The sequence below is a fragment of the Diadema antillarum genome, unplaced genomic scaffold (assembly GCF_040938485.1).
Source record: "Diadema antillarum isolate AM-2024a unplaced genomic scaffold, OU_Dant_1.0 seq00000725_RagTag, whole genome shotgun sequence".
NCBI classification, from domain to species: domain Eukaryota; kingdom Metazoa; phylum Echinodermata; class Echinoidea; order Diadematoida; family Diadematidae; genus Diadema; species Diadema antillarum.
Window position 1 is genome coordinate 495,638 of NW_027271628.1, and position 16,236 is coordinate 511,873.

A 16,236-nucleotide genomic window follows, 5' to 3' on the forward strand; every position below is an offset into this window, starting at 1 on the left:
GTCAACATACAGCCCACTTGTCTGCCAGAGCCCCGTGAAAGATGCACGTGTACTCTGTCTGGGTTGTAGGGGAGTGCCTCTGTGTTGTTGCTGTTTTTGCGTTCCAGGAAAACAGTTCGTCACGATGACAATGTACGGGAATTTCGGAACCCCAATGCCATAGTTTGGAACGCAGGTGCGTGTGTGCACCCCTCTTTCCACCCCTCCCCACAAAAGATGTGAACTATTTCAGTGTTTTGATTAGCGTCAAAGTAGTACATTTGGCTCAAATGAAGAATAAAAAATGCAACAGAGGAGTTTACAAACGCGGCTCAATAATGGAAGAGGATGAACCTACCCCCTCTCCAAAGATTTCTTTAAAGTAAAAGTGAGAAGACAAAATTAATCACTAATATTAATAATGATAAGAAAGATGATTTCTTTTAATAGATTAAAAAAAGTGAAACCAAGCGTCTGCACATGACTACCATATGTGGTAAACCTCAATATTTACTAATTTTGTGGTCTCAAAAGTATAATTTTTTTTTTCCATTCCAGATTGAAAATCAGCTAAACCACGTTACACGTTCCCCTGCTATCTTCGCAGCAGAATTTGTATTGTTTCGAATCTAGTACGTCCCTACCTTTTCCTCAGGCCGGCCATCTTTTCAAGCAATGCTTATAATGGCGGCCCTCTGCATAATCGTTTCTTAACTACAGTTGTTATTGTAATCACTGCTGAATAGACGTGCATGATGTATATTATATCATTAATTTTCTTTTATATGGTTGTTTATGCATGTCAAAGACTCTGTGTTAAATTTGCTTTGTATATTTCCTACATGTTCATGATTATGTAACTTATGTATATCGTTGTTTATGCAAGTCAAACGACTCTGTGTTGAATTTACTTTGCATATTTCCTACATCTTCATGATTATGTAACTTATGTATATTGATTTGCAGAAAATAAAGTATCTATCAAACAAAATCAAACAAAAAAAGACATAGATAATTCTCAGCATTCCACCATTGTACAAACTGTGTATGAGATCAATACATAAACAAGGAGTAACTATTTTGTTTTCTATTATGGTTAGACTAGGCTAAGTGCATTGTTACTAAAATGGCCGGCGGAACCGACGGAAGACCTTTTTTCCTTCTGTTTTTTTTCTTTGCTTGTCAGCCGAAGAAACCCATAAATGGCAGCAAGAGTTTGTTTGTTTGTTTGTTTGTTTGTTTTGTTTTGTTTTGTTTTGTTTTGTTTTGTTTTTTGCTTGTTAGCTCACGAAACCCGGAAGCGCCCCCCCTCCTTTACACACGCACACACGCACACTCTTTTGAAAACGTGGCGCCGGCGGTGATTGATATGACTTTTTGGAAGGAAGGGTATTTAAATGGAAACATGACAAAAACACTGCAGACAACTACAAATTCAAAATTTACCGGGTTAGGCAAGGCAGAGATCGTGTGATGGCGCTATTGCACGAATATTTGCCACTCACAAAATTAATTGGATTCTCACCATGCACGGTTATCACGTAGTATCAGGTCTATAACAAGCATGTCTCTTTTTTTTTTTCGTTTTTTACTTCAACTGTTAAAAAAAAATGACTAAATGTTCCGGTTGTTTCCTATACCTATCTCCTTATTGTTACGGCTCTGCGTGATAGTTTTTGACGTTGCCTTCGTCACAACTTTGTCATACTGTCTTGCAGTAGGCCTATCTCATTTTTCTTGTATACAGCTGCACATGTCCCATCAATACATTTTACATCTTATTGCGTTGATAATGATGGGAATTCTACCTGAAGGTCACAATGCTTTATGTTCTGTCTAATGCTAAGGTGTCATATTTTGCCTGTGTTTGGCTCTGTAACTTGCTACTATACCACCCCCCCCCCCCCTCCACCGTGACAAATCACACATACCACTCACTCTTGGAAAGGAACACACGATCACGCAGACAATCAAATGAATACAATCAAAACATAAATTCTGCACAATATTCAATCATGGTGTATTATTTGCATTAAAAGCGAACTTTTCCCCCTGTTCTTCATATTAAATTAGTGCTCACAAATTCTCCAGATATTGCAACCACGTTATAGTTTGGCACTCTGGGCCTATATCACGTGAACATTTTTAACAATCTCTCGTTTCGATTTTCTGTATGATTATTATGCACATTAATTCACATATCTCCATTTACATACTTAATCATCAATATGCCTGTACATACAATAAAGTTTCAGTGATCTTATTTGTCCACTTTTACAATAATGATAAAAAGTAATTGATCACTGACAACTGAACTTTACTAAACTTTACTATGACAAAATCAATGATAACTAACATTACCCATGAATAGACATACAAATATACAAACGAAATAGCATTCTACGTAAACATATACACGTACATATTTCGAGGTAGAATAATTGCAGAAGGCCATTATTAATAGGTAGTGTGCTTGACTGGGATGGCGACCTTGGAGTAACATTGTGTATAAAAAACATATGTAGAATTTCTAATTGGAGTTGAAGGAGCAACGGCAGAAAAAAACAATGCTTCAGCCTAAAGCCTTTGTACATGTTATATAAATAGTCTGTGTAAAGCGCATTTAAATTCTGATTAAGTCTGAATTTAATGCGCTATATAAAAACTAGTTATTATCATTATGTACAATAAACTTAACGCCAATTCTAACGCATCAATGTTAACATAGGAATAATTCTGAGATAAATACAGTGGACAGAAAAGGGGATACCTGAAATAGAGAGAAGAGAGAATGGATATCAATAAAGGTTTGCAACCATAATATTATTCTAATTGTGTGCAAAAGGAATGTTATCCATTATAGGAATCTATTTTTCAGCCCGAGAAAGTGAATGATAAAATAGGCAACAACTGTTAAGACGTGACTGAGATATAAAATAAATCATTGAGTTGGAATATTATCTGAGTGATATTGTGTATTTCCTTCAGTGAAAGTAGCAAGTTAAATTTATACTAAATGATAGGCATACTTAAAAATGCAGCCAACTTGTCAGACAATGCTTTAACATGGAACTGATGTCTGGTCAGGCTAGACTACCAACATTTTCAGTCGCGTCCCGATACGGACAGTCTCAAAGTTTTGTTACGGCCTATTACGTGTCGCCCCGTTTTGTTACGTTCATCCCGTTTTATCGCCGCATACAAGATTCCTCATTAGCACCGGGACTGCCGTAGCACTTTTTTCTTCTGACAGTCTAAAAATCTGACACGACATCCACGGCAATCACGCCCTGTCGCGTTTGCCTATCCCGTCTCAAGGCGCTGTTTCAAGTCCATCCCGTTTTGTCCAAGGTGGCTTGAACACTGGGCTGCCGTGGTCGCCGGGAACATGGTGTAAACGCAGCTTAGGGCTGGTCATAATATTCCTATTGCACTTTCTACATTTACAAATGTTTCTGCGCTTGTATTATGCATTAACACACAAAATCAGTAAGGTAACTTCTGACAAAAGCCGACTGAATACTCAGTAATAAATACAAAGTATTGCTGCAAACAAACAAGAGCAACAATTAAATTTCGTATTTTATACGAAACAATTATTATAGAGGTAAACGTTACTTGAAGCGACAAAGAAGCTCAATATCAGAAATGATAAAATGAAAGCTTCATTTGATTTTATGTAACTTTCATTTAAAAAAAAGACAGACACCGTAAAATTACATCAAAATAGGCCGAAGAGAGGTAGAATGTTCACGTTTTTCATAAGTCAGTACTACTGACGATTATACATAACATACACAGATTATGTGAGGAGCTTTATGTGTCCTCTTCTCAACTTTCCTTATTGATTGTACATAAAATAATTGATAAAGTCATCGTTTGACAATAATTTAGCACCTATGACCATCAGAGTCCTCCTAAGATTCATCATTATTACATAATTTCAAACACAGTATGATTTTCTTTTAATTCATTTTGATGTCTTACTTTCTGTCTAATTTTATGACGGTTTCCTCAATCTATGCGAAAGTCAACCTGCACGTGATTTGAACCTGCACTTTTCACATTAGATGACAGGGATTTTTTTTTTAACCAAAAGGAGAAACGGGTTTGAAATCAATAAGGTTTTTTTTTCTCGATTGTATTTAATGGTCGTCATTCTTCTTCTTCTTCTTCTTCTTCTTCTTCTTCTTCTTCTTCTTCTTCTTCTTTTAATAGTGCCAAATTGTTTCTATCCAATATTCGTGTCCACCTATAGTTTGAACCCATTTCAAATTTCACTTCAAGACGTGAACGTTAAGACGTCATAGCTCCATCGCAAGATCCCAGAGTTTTTAATGTCGTCCAATGTCATTCGTCCTAGAATCGAGTTGAAACTAAAGCCACTACGGCTAAACTAATTTAGTGTACTGCCAATTTTGTCTAATTCCCGTTTGGTCCACTTCCCACTTGGTCTAAAACCTAGTTTGGCTAATTATCATTTCGGCCAATGACCAGATGGTCTAATTGCAATTTTCTCTCCTTGCACTTTTTCCCACTTTTGTCTAATAAACTATAGGTATTAGAAGAAATGGGCGAAGCCCATCTGAAAGTATAAACTAACTGGCAATGAACGTATTAAAGTGGCAAATAGACTAAATGGTCTTGAGACGAACTGGTTGTAGACGAAACGGGATTAGACCATGTGGTTTGAGACTAAATGACTATTGGACGAAGTAGGAGTGGACCAAGTGATAGATCCCCTCTGTGGATGCGTTCTTGATACTGGCATGCTAGGATGTGATTCTGGTATTGAAAATATACTTTTAACTTACTTTGAGCGAGCTGAATCCTAATCTTAATGATAGAACTTTTGCATCTTTGAGGATTTGGAGATATTCAAGATGGCCGCCAAAGATTGACATTTCCATATATTTTTCCCATTTAAAAGATGGAAAGATTGAAAAGATTTGATGGTTTGGCCGTCTTTTGAGGGTGCTGAATCCGAATCTGTTGAACGCAACTTTGCATCCTTGAGGGTTTTGAGATCTTCAGGATATTTGTTCGCCGTTTTGGCGGTCATCTTAATAGCTCAAAACGCTCATGGATGTAAGAGTTACTGTACCTCTTCCAGATTCAAATTCAGCACTCTCGATTTAGCCTTGAAATAAGATGAGAATATCAAATCTTTTCAGTTTTCCACCATTTCTAAGGAAATGATAAATGTGAATTTCAATTGCCTGGGGCTATCGTGAAAATCTCAAAACACTCGAGGATGCAATATAATTTGCATCATCAATATTCGCATTTAGCACCCTCAAAATAGGTTAAAACCATTAAAAAATAAGGCACAGCCTCTGTAATACCAAGAAAGTCCCTTATGAGAGTGTGTAAATTGAAAAATACGGAATGGTGTCTCGAGGAAAGACCGTTTTCACTTTTTTTTTTCCTCAAGCTTGTGTCTGCTGTCCATTTATTTACTGTAGAATTTATTGGTGAAAAACCTTTTCGTCGCAGATCTACCGCTGCAGAAGCGTAGTTCGGAGGTGGTTGTGGATAATTCACCGACTGTTAGTGTGGATGTGCTACCGTATGCGAATGGTTTGGTATCACTGAGGATTAGTCGGGTTCAAAGTCACAGAGGGCGCTGTTGTGGTGGGTGCCGTTGGGATACATTGCGCCACTGTACTTATGGCGCTACTCCTGCAGCTGCTGGATACCATGTGGTTTTTTCGTCTTTACGATTAGAGCCGCAACACAAGAGACTACCGAACAGAATACCAACAAGCCAAACGCTATTCCCACCACCTCCCACGCTGAGAGTCCAGAGTAACCTATAAAAATAGAAAACAACAAGAACCAAAGCTGATGACCTCACTGTAATCACTCGTGGAAAACATAAATATTATCCGTTCCGAAAATTTGGCGAAAAGAATTAAAATCGTGGCAGGTGATGAGTAAATCATCTACTAACGTTGAATCTCTTCTGAAAAACAGAAAGAAAATCATTTGTTTTGTGTATTGTAGCTCCATGGCCAAACAATAGTCCAATATACAGTGTCTTCATAATGTGTTTGCATAGTCGGCCTTGTGAAAACGCTCGAATTAAACAATGCGAAGATAATTTCACACTGTGGAGTGTTTTTTCACAGAGAGTTCACATTGTTGTATTCTTTTTCACAGTGTAAATTGATGATTCGCAATGTGTTCACAATGTTAAAACCCTTGAATTTAACAGTGTGAAGAGACTTCCCACTCTGTTCACACTGCGGGACACTGTGTTCTTTCTAGTAGGGAATCTTTGCACAAAATGAAGTAGGTATTATCTGACACTTAAAAACAAACTTGCATGCTGGAGAATGGATATAGTAACAAGCGCTACTTGATTCCGAGCGCTAAGATAATCTTTATCGTTCTGGAACATACAAAACCAGTCACGATCACAGCCAAGGAGGTAATCAGATGTAAGATCTCGATACTTAAAGCATATTGATTTGAATATTGTTGGAATAAAGACAACCATATAAAGAAGGAGCAAATGATTTTGACAAGGATAGAGTCTTGAAAACAGACCACGGAAAGGCAGCCCTACTTAGTCGTGCTCACCAGCACACACTTCTGCCGTAGAGGTGTTCGATGTTATTTCCATAATTTACGTTTTTATTTGTGTATAGCATAATATAGCATTACGAATTCAAAGTTTCACAGGAAAGCAGGCAGATATGCAGACTTTGATAGCAAAATGGTGAAAGCGCCATTTTTTGAGCATTTTCAAGTAAGTACATCATCAGAATAGAAGAGTAAGATAAAAACCTTTACAATGGCACCTCGCACGATATAAAAGGAATGTTCCTGAAGTTATAAAGATATTCCATAATTTGTTATCATTTTGTGGAGTACCTTCGGTATAAAAGAGAAATAGGACTCTGGCTAGTCCAAGACATTATACAGGTATGAGACAGAATCGGAAGACCTACCGTAAGCGAACTCGCAGCGAACCCCAACGTCCTCGGTGTGGTCGCAGCCAGTGCTGCCAAAATTGACGTTTAGGCAACTGGCCAAAGTAGACTCTTGACCGCTGCACGACAAGTTGCTAACGTGAATAGCGCCATCACCCGGTTCGAAATACTCCAATGGCACAGCGACAGCGTCGTAGCCCAGCTGCTGGCATACGACTTCGGCCTCGGTTGACGACCAGGTGTTGTCGCAGATCGTGCCCCATGAGTTTTCGTGGAAGATCTCGACCCGACCAGCCTGTGGTGATGGCCCGTCCACCAGACGAACGTCGTGTTCTTGAGCTGCAGAAGGACATTTGAAAGATATTCCTTTTGTGAAACGTACAGTCGTGTCAGTTTGTATGTTGCATTATAGCGTCTTCGTGATGGCTGGTAAGTGACATTACAATATAACTTCACCGTGTCTTAGATCTTTCAAGTACATATCCACAGCACGCACAAGTGGACTAAAAAAAAAAAATAAAATCAGACCGCCATGATGGTAGGAGCTTAAAAGGATGGTAAAGCACTGGTTGAGGTGAGGATTCAGTTTTTAACTTTTTGCGAGATACTTTAGAAACCACTTTATGAAAAAGAGCATACAATTCTAAGAGAAATTCAAAGTCTATTTGATCAAAATTTGTTTTGAAATGGCTGAGATATCCAAAGCAAAGTAAAACAAAGCTATCATAATAAAAGGATCCCAGGCACATTTTATCAGGATAGCTTTGTTTTTGATATATCAGCCATTTCAAAACCAATTTCATCAAAATTAATAAACTTTGAATTCCTCCTAGAAGTACATGTTCCTTTATATTTCATAACAGGTTTATCCTTACGTACAAAAAAAAAAGATTAATGCCCATATAGGCACGTACATGGTCTACTGTGTGTGGTGTGTGTTTTTGTTTCTACGTGTATGTCACTGACACGCTGAAACAAGCACAAAAACAGAAACAGTTGCACAAACTCAATGATTTTCCTCACATCTGTACGTACCATACGGACCACCGCTGCATGCGATGTGCACCTCACGTCCACTAGAACAGGTGCTTCTCCAGATGCTCTGAGGACAATCTTGGATGCGAGATTCATATCCGGTGCAATCGACATCTGAGAGGAGGTTAGTTCTTTCCTGCAGTCCAAATGTGCTTGACACAAAATCGTTAGTGACGCCATCAAAGCCGAGCTGACGACAGGCCACCATATCTTCTGCCCTGTGCCACCGTACATTGTCGCAAATTGTCCCCCACACACCCCCATGGTAGATCTCAACTCTTCCTCGCCTTGGGGTCACCCCGCCAGCCAACCGAAGTTCTCCTTCAAAATCTACGGAAAGACAGTCAGGCGGAAGAAGATCATTGATTAAAGAAGGAGAGAGGAAAAACAGGGATGAAATATATATATATATATATATATATATATATATATATATATATATTTAATGAAGATATCGTTTACATGCTGTACTAAAACGGCAGTTTTAGTGTATACTAAAAGTACGATTTATGTAGGACTATAACATGCATTATTGACATGAACGTGGCATCATTATTGAGTTACTCATCAGTGACAGCTAGCGATTGCATAAACGTAATCATGTGTATTGGTCATGTTCTCTAATGGGTAGAACATTCTCAGATGGTACGATATCACACATCGTAACTTTCATTGTTGGGGACATACCAATCTTCTAACCTACTATAGGCCTTGAACTTTTTCTAGGCACTATACCGTATGTCCCCCCCCCAAAAAAAAAAAAAAAATACAACGGGACGCTCCGCAAAGATAACTTTAAAATAGTGAATCAATTCAAATACATTTTCAGGGTATAAAACTATAACTTATTACCCACGTCTTGCAGAAAACCCCATCCGATTTGCTTCAGTGGTCAAAGAGAAATGAAGAATTTTGTAGATCATGTCAGGAATATCTTCCCTCCAAGTTCTGTCCATTGTGTTCACACATTAATATGCAGTTCCAAGAGCATCCAAATGCTAAACTTGGAAGAATCATATCCACGGCATGATTCAAAATGATTCACATTTCTCTGTGACCACTTAACCAATCTCAATGGGGTTTTCTGCAAAATATAGGTAAGATGTTATGTCTTTAGACCCTGAAATAGCATTCAGACAGTTTAATCATACTGGAAGTTATCAATGCAAAATCCGATTGTATTTTTTTTTTTGGGACATACTGTATAATTGGATGGAACATTCCATGTGCTTTCTCCCAGCTGGTAGTCATCAGAACGAACATAAAATCGTGATGTTACAGAGAGTTGATATGCCGTTCGTGCACACGATTAAGCAGAGTATGGATGCACCTCCAGTACAAGCGATTTTGTGATGTCTCTACTTTGGAATACGTGCAATCTTGATCAAGGCATGCAATAGCGAAATTACGTTTTATGTCTTAAAACACCTTCGACAGCATAATTGTCAACTAAAGGCAGAAGATTTATCTTTGAACAATCCTTGCAATTCTTCACAGACTACTGATTCTTGTAGTATCTTATTCGATCGGATTTATCGGCTGTTTCAAAAGTATTTCTTCCCTTTTACCTCATCCATGCCATCTTTCCCAAATCATGTTGCTCAGGTCAAATGGAACTCCAGAAAGGAACATAATTTGTTTAAACGAAGTAAATTTTGTACTACCCACCTATGCCATCACTACAAACAACTCCTGCATCCTGACTGTGTCCACACAACGAGTAGGAATCCAGCTCTGAATAGATGCACTCCAGAAGCTCGCTCTCGGATCCCAAACAGACTTCCACTTTTATGATAGCCTGCGAAGAGTTTCCTTCACCGAAGAAGGCGTTGTCTGTTGCAGTCAGGGCCTCTGGGAAGCCGAGCTGTCGGCACACTACGGCCGCATTCTGAAGAACCCAGCCCTCGCTACAGACCGTAGCCCACTGGGAGTTATGGTAAACTTCGACTCGCCCCTCATGACTTACATGTCCACCCACGAGACGAACATTACCCTCTAAAAAGACAATAATTTCAAATGCAGCGCACAAATTCGTATCGAAACGTGTTTACATGAAAGCACGTCGCTATAATATATACTTGAATGCTATAATATAATTATGCATAAGAATCGTCTGCTCTAAGGGTAAGTGAGAGAGAGAGAGAGAGGTGTGATCATGTGATAACTATTAAATGCGAACAGTATGATGTGGGATAAGAGCATTTTTGGCCAAAATAAAAAAGTTTCTAGGGAAATTATGGGTATCATTGCCCCAAGGGATCTCTACTCCATGCTATGACCCTCGGAGCTTGGTTAGAGGTTCATAGGTTCAATGCAAACTAGACACACTTTGTATGAAGCATTTCCTTGACGATTTGTGTAATTTACATGCAGAGAAGAAGTTACCAATCATTATATTGGCGATTTAAACGCAAATCATTATGATTCAATATGCAATTTGTGGATGATTGTCTTGACACTCATTTCATGTGCCATGTTTCCCTAGATCAAAGTGCCTTCCCATGATTCATCAAATTCATTTTCTGTAGAAATTTGTTTACAGTACATTACATTTTAATGAAGATATCACTATAATTGATATATGTTCATCAGAAAATTGAGAAACCCTGTAAGACTATTGAAGTGCTCTCCCGAGATTTCAAGCAATACCAACAACTGCAACAACAACAACAACAACAACAACAACAACAATGATGATGATTTATCACATTCAGCCAATATCATGTATAATAAATGTCTATCATGCATTATTTCACTCATGTTTTTTCTGATATTTTGCGTTTAATAATGTGTTATGGCAAGTAGCATAGCTTATCATTGCATGTTGCAGTCGAAATATAAATTGAATGAGATGTAACGACATAGTTAAGTGTATTCATATAGTACCCATATTAATCCCAACATATTCGTCTAGTTCACCGCTACATGCTCAACAGACATGAAACACGCTCACGACATTATACACACAAAATATTCCCGCACGGAACGCCTCGCCCTGCATGTACACACGTTGTTTGATTATACTTTATGTTTTCTTACCATTATTCATGCTTAAATATTACTTGCACATATGTTGTTCAGCTATATCTGAATTGATCCAATATATATATGATCAATACATACATACATACATACATACATACATACATACATACATACATACTTTATATCTCCGAGTGTGTCAACCTAAACGTAAGTAAATCCTTCGTCCGTTGTGGCTGTTTTTCTATCTTTTAGCAACTTGAAATAATTGCTGTTAGGAAAACTTATTACACAATTGATGATGGGAAATAAATTGAAATTTAATTTACTTGAATGCAAACAAAGAAAGTGTTTTGTGTATGCCGTTGCTTTTCTCGAAGGGTTCGGTAGACCTAGACGTTATTACCAGGATAACTGATAATGGAAAGCGTTATGCCCACAACGCCACTTTACTACAGATACCAGCGTGGACATTCCTGCTCGCAGTGTAGACAACAACCACGTATACTTACCATAAGAAGCAAGGACTGCTTTTAGCAAAACGAAAAATGTGACAAATTTCCGCATGATTTCGGTGTCAAAATGCTCCGCTCGAATGCTGATGGGTCAGCGTAAAATAATGCTCTGCAAGAAAGCTGTATGTTCTCTTTCACTGGTGTCAAGAGGATGCTCAGATGTAATGGACCAATTTCACCAAGATGATATGCTGACGGAGCCATCAAATATACCTTTATATGTACATGATTTCCCTACGCAAAATGGACTTCGGACTCCGAGGAGACAAAAGTGGAACGAATGCGTATAAAGGGACAAAAAAGCTTCTGTGTGTGTGTGTGTGTGTGTGTGTGTGTGTGTGTGTAATCTCCTTTCATCCTCGCGCTTATTTGCTAAATTTTGAGATGGCGTATAACAAATTTTCATATTTGTCCAGAATGCAATATAACGCTATACGATCACTTAAATGAATATATTATGACGTCATAAGTGTAATTCGAGAAATTTATTTGCTCTTTGATACGACTGATAATACTTGAAAATTGCTGACTCTCAAGAGCAAGCATTTTCTTTAGTGTGAAATAAATGCGGTATAGACAACAAAGAATCGTAGTTTTGAGCTTTGCAATGGCAGCAGCGCCTCTTTCTCTCTCTCTGTTATGTATATATATATTTTTTTTTATATCTAATATATATATATATATACATATATATATGTATATATATATACATATATATGTATATATATATATATATACATATATATATATGTATATATATATATATATATATATATATATATATATATATATAATATCTATATATGTGTGTGTGTGTGTGTGTGTGTGTGTGTGTGTGTACTTTTCTGGTGACGTCGGTCATCGGTTACTTCATGTCCGCTTTTGGATTGTTGCTTGAAATTGTTGATGTACGTGTATTTGAAAACAAATTTCTAGACCAGTTTCAGGTGCTGTAAAATGTCTGCAAACAGTGTATTCCAGATTTATTGACACTAGCGTCAGAGTTATTTTTGCCTAAGCCAATACAAACTTGTGTTCAGAACCATCTCCGCCCTTGATACGGTAAGCTGGTCAACGCGTGTCCTCGGTTTTTGTCATACATTAAGACATTGAAAATTACTGCGTGATCAGTAAGGCGATTTACTATTTATTGTATCATGATCTATAAGACAGTACATATCATAATGTCCGATTATGATATGTCATAATGTCATAATGTCATAATGTCATAATATAATGTCATAATGTCATAATGTCATAATGTCATAATGTCATAATGTCATAATGTCATAATGTCATAATATGTCATGATATGTCATAATGTCCGATTGAGGTGATGTCAGACGTGATGTCAGACTAGCGGCAGCATTTTGAGTGAGCTCCCGAAATCCATATCAACTTTTTGTCGAAATACGCGACATTTTGTGCTATTTGCAGTTCAATATGGACGTGAGGAGAAAAGATTACAATTTTCGCCCACAGACAAGCCAAAAAAACCTGAATTCGTCATTTGCAATGAGAAAGGAGACGAACCAAAATCCTTCCAGGAGCTCTAGTACACATGGCGCCATGTTGAGAAAAGGAGCGACGGGAGGCGCCACGGGAGGCGCCACGGGCTTTTCGGGTGGCGCATCGCCTACCGACACGTCTACTTCATCAACCATAAGTGACGCGTCTCTGCTAGAAATCAACGACCAGCCTACTGCTGCCCCTATTCCGCCACCAGAGCTCCTCACGTTTATGAAGGAGATGAAGGAAATGTTCGCCAACTTTACGACACAGGTAAATTCCAAACTTGATTCAGTGGTGAACGAAATCGCTCTTCTTAAATCTGATCTGAAAGACACAAAAAAGACTGTTTCGGATTTGGAAACTGGCTTAACACACACCTCTGACCGGCTAGACACAGTAGAGAAGGCCACTGTTCCTCAGCTTCGTGACCTCATCGATAGCAAGATAGCAGAGCTGAACGAAAAACTTACCTTGAGTGAGATCCATGATAGAAAACAGAACCTGCTCATTTACGGTGTTCCAACGAAACCGAATGAAAACATCCATGAAACCGTCGTCGAAGTTTTCTGCAGCTTCCTGAACATCCCCAAGAAGGATGCCTCGTCCATACCGCTCATCAATGTCCATCGCTTACCCACATCGACCCGTAGTACTTCAGCCTCGGAGCCCCAACCGCCTGCAATAATCGTCAGATTCGCTCGCATGCTGGACCGAGACAACCTGCTGTATGCCTACGACCATCGTCTGCAACAGCGCAAGCAACCTTCACCACCTGGCAGTGACGCGTCCCCGGTCCCACTTGCCTCCAGCCGTGTGTCGATCCGTACCGACTTGCCACCGATGATGAAACGCGAGAGAGGGAAACTTGCAACAGTAGCATACAACATCCGTAAAAACAACGGTCTGTCCACCAGGATCAAGATAGTAGGCACAAAAGTCATCCTCCAAACAAGAAAACCTGCCAGAAGTGGAGGAACACCGGCCCGCTGGACAGACTGGTCAGAGTAGCCCATCAAGCATGTAAGGTGTTCATTATGGTTTCTCATACATTTCACTATTAAAATCTCATTTTTTTGTCAGTTTTTTTCTGTCCATGCAAATATTCCACTGTTACGTTCTTTGATTTCTCATTGAATATAATTAGATACGAATATGTACTCTAGACAATATAATCATAAAGTGATGTAATATTCACATATATTATGAGAATCTAATGAAAAGTTGTTTGTAAAATTGAAAGGAATTAGCTAATATAGGATTTGATATATTGTATGAACACAGTAATTGATATGATTTGATTTGACGTTTTTTTCACCGCATAGTCATGGGGTGATGCAGACGTGTGTGTTTCTTTGTCATTAAAAAACAGTTCTGATATGAATCGTTCAAAATCCGTTTGAAGGCAGTCTGTATTCCCGATTATTCTATGTAGACCGTGAAACGACCGTGCGACGCTAGTCGCGAACCCTGATACTGTACCTGATATAATCATCCATTTAAATTGACAGTATGATGAAGTCAAATAATGTTATAATAGTTTAAATGAAACGATTTCCAGTTTTGTAGAGAACCATGATTTCGATTGCAATACTTTCACTGATTTACTTATTTTTTTTTTGTAAAAAAAATAAATTCAATATAAAAGAGAAATTCATAATATACGTCTGAAGAAGATTGAGTTAAATTCAATGGTTATATAAAAAATCGCGTTCCAGGACGTGGAACCTTCAGTATCTATCGTTTTCATTTTCCCTCATTTAAGTGATTTTCACTGTCAATGTCATCATGGTATTCACTTATTTATTCCCCTCACATAAGAATGTTGAAAAAGTAAATGATATCATGAGTATATAGGATATAACGCCTTTATATTAAAAAAGAATACACCCGTGTTTATTTCGACAATGCCTCTAAAGGTTTGAATGCCCTACACTTTTATTAGATATCTCTGTTGGTGTCAAAGCTCAGAGCGTTACTTACTTCCTTAAAAGTGTATTCGTGGGATTTCAATATTGTGTGAAGACTGACATGTGCGCCTTAGAGCCACACAAATCCGATATGTACTATAATTTTCGTACCTTAGAGATACACAAATCCAATATGTACTATGAACGACCTAATGCAGATCCTTTTTTTTTTCTTTTTTGGACGCCATAAGACCACCTGAAGTTCACACATTGTTTTCCAAGTCAGTTAATTCCGCTACAAATCGTCGCCTTTCACACTGTTTTTGACTACGCGGCCGACTTGAAAAACGCTCGTTCAGTGAACTCTACCCTTATCTACCCTTGAACTACCTTTACGTAAGATCCAACCCTCAATTTGCAATGCACATATAGTAATTCGTTTGAGTTCATTGTAGGCAAGTCACCATGGTATCTATTGAGATAGGTTCCCCTTTTTTTGTTACACCAGATCGGTATTTCCGATCCACACTGTAGTTACTCAAACCTGTCTGCATTCTTGACGTGCTTGAAACTTGAAATGTTCCTAAGTCTCTATAGTTAAGGACATTAGGATAGTGTTGGAATGGCCAATGAATACATCGTGTTAGATTTTGTTCAGCTGATTCCGATTCACAGAAATTTAGCATATCCAAACCTCCTTGGTATGTTGAGCTGGTTATTTAGAAGCCATGAGCTATCGAGCAATGATCTTCGAATTACGTAATATACAGCTATGCCTAATTTTTTCTCTACACGAAAAACGAGGGCACGAATCTTTTGATGGTTATTCATCTCCAGCAACATGTAGCAAAATATTCTATTCCCCATCTTAACCTATGGATTTGGTTGTAATTATCTCTGCATCACGCAAATGAAAAAGCAGTAGGCTTACCCTCTTTCTTTTCTTTGTTTTTGTTCTTGAACTGTTGACGCATGCCTACCAAATTTGTCTTGCCCTCCTTTTGTGACACTGACATGTATAAGCCAAAAGAAGCTCGAGGTCCCACGCAGCACTGGCTGCTGACCTATGTGTATCTGAAGAATCGCTGTTTATTGTATTTTTTCAAACTTTTGTGTGCATCTTCAAATATCTGGGTTCTTGCTATTGCAGTACTGGCACACATTACAATACCAGCATTGTTAAGTTGGTGCACTATACGATGACTCAATCGACGTAACGTGTTGTCACCTCATAGTGACTAGTGATATACTTTCGCATACTTTTTTGTTGTTGTTTTTTTTTTAACTTCATTATATCCATGTTCTGCCTCTCGACAGCTACAGCAGTCGAGATGTGACTGTTTGGTTTACCTATACTGAAAGCACATG

At 38.3% G+C, this 16,236-nt stretch overlaps 1 protein-coding gene across 1 annotated transcript; it reads right to left on the reverse strand.

Annotated features, from left to right (window-relative positions):
• Nucleotides 1–5,655: 5,655 nt before the first annotated feature.
• On the reverse strand, nt 5,656–13,020 carry LOC139738148 (neurotrypsin-like). The gene is made up of 5 exons (XM_071648810.1): nt 12,983–13,020; nt 9,621–9,859; nt 7,953–8,282; nt 6,936–7,256; nt 5,656–5,792 (listed from the first exon to the last, which is right to left on the reverse strand). Exons 1-5 carry the CDS (start codon nt 13,018–13,020, stop codon nt 5,656–5,658), a joined length of 1,065 nt encoding a protein of 354 aa, XP_071504911.1.
• Between the last annotated feature and the right edge of the window lie 3,216 nt (nt 13,021–16,236).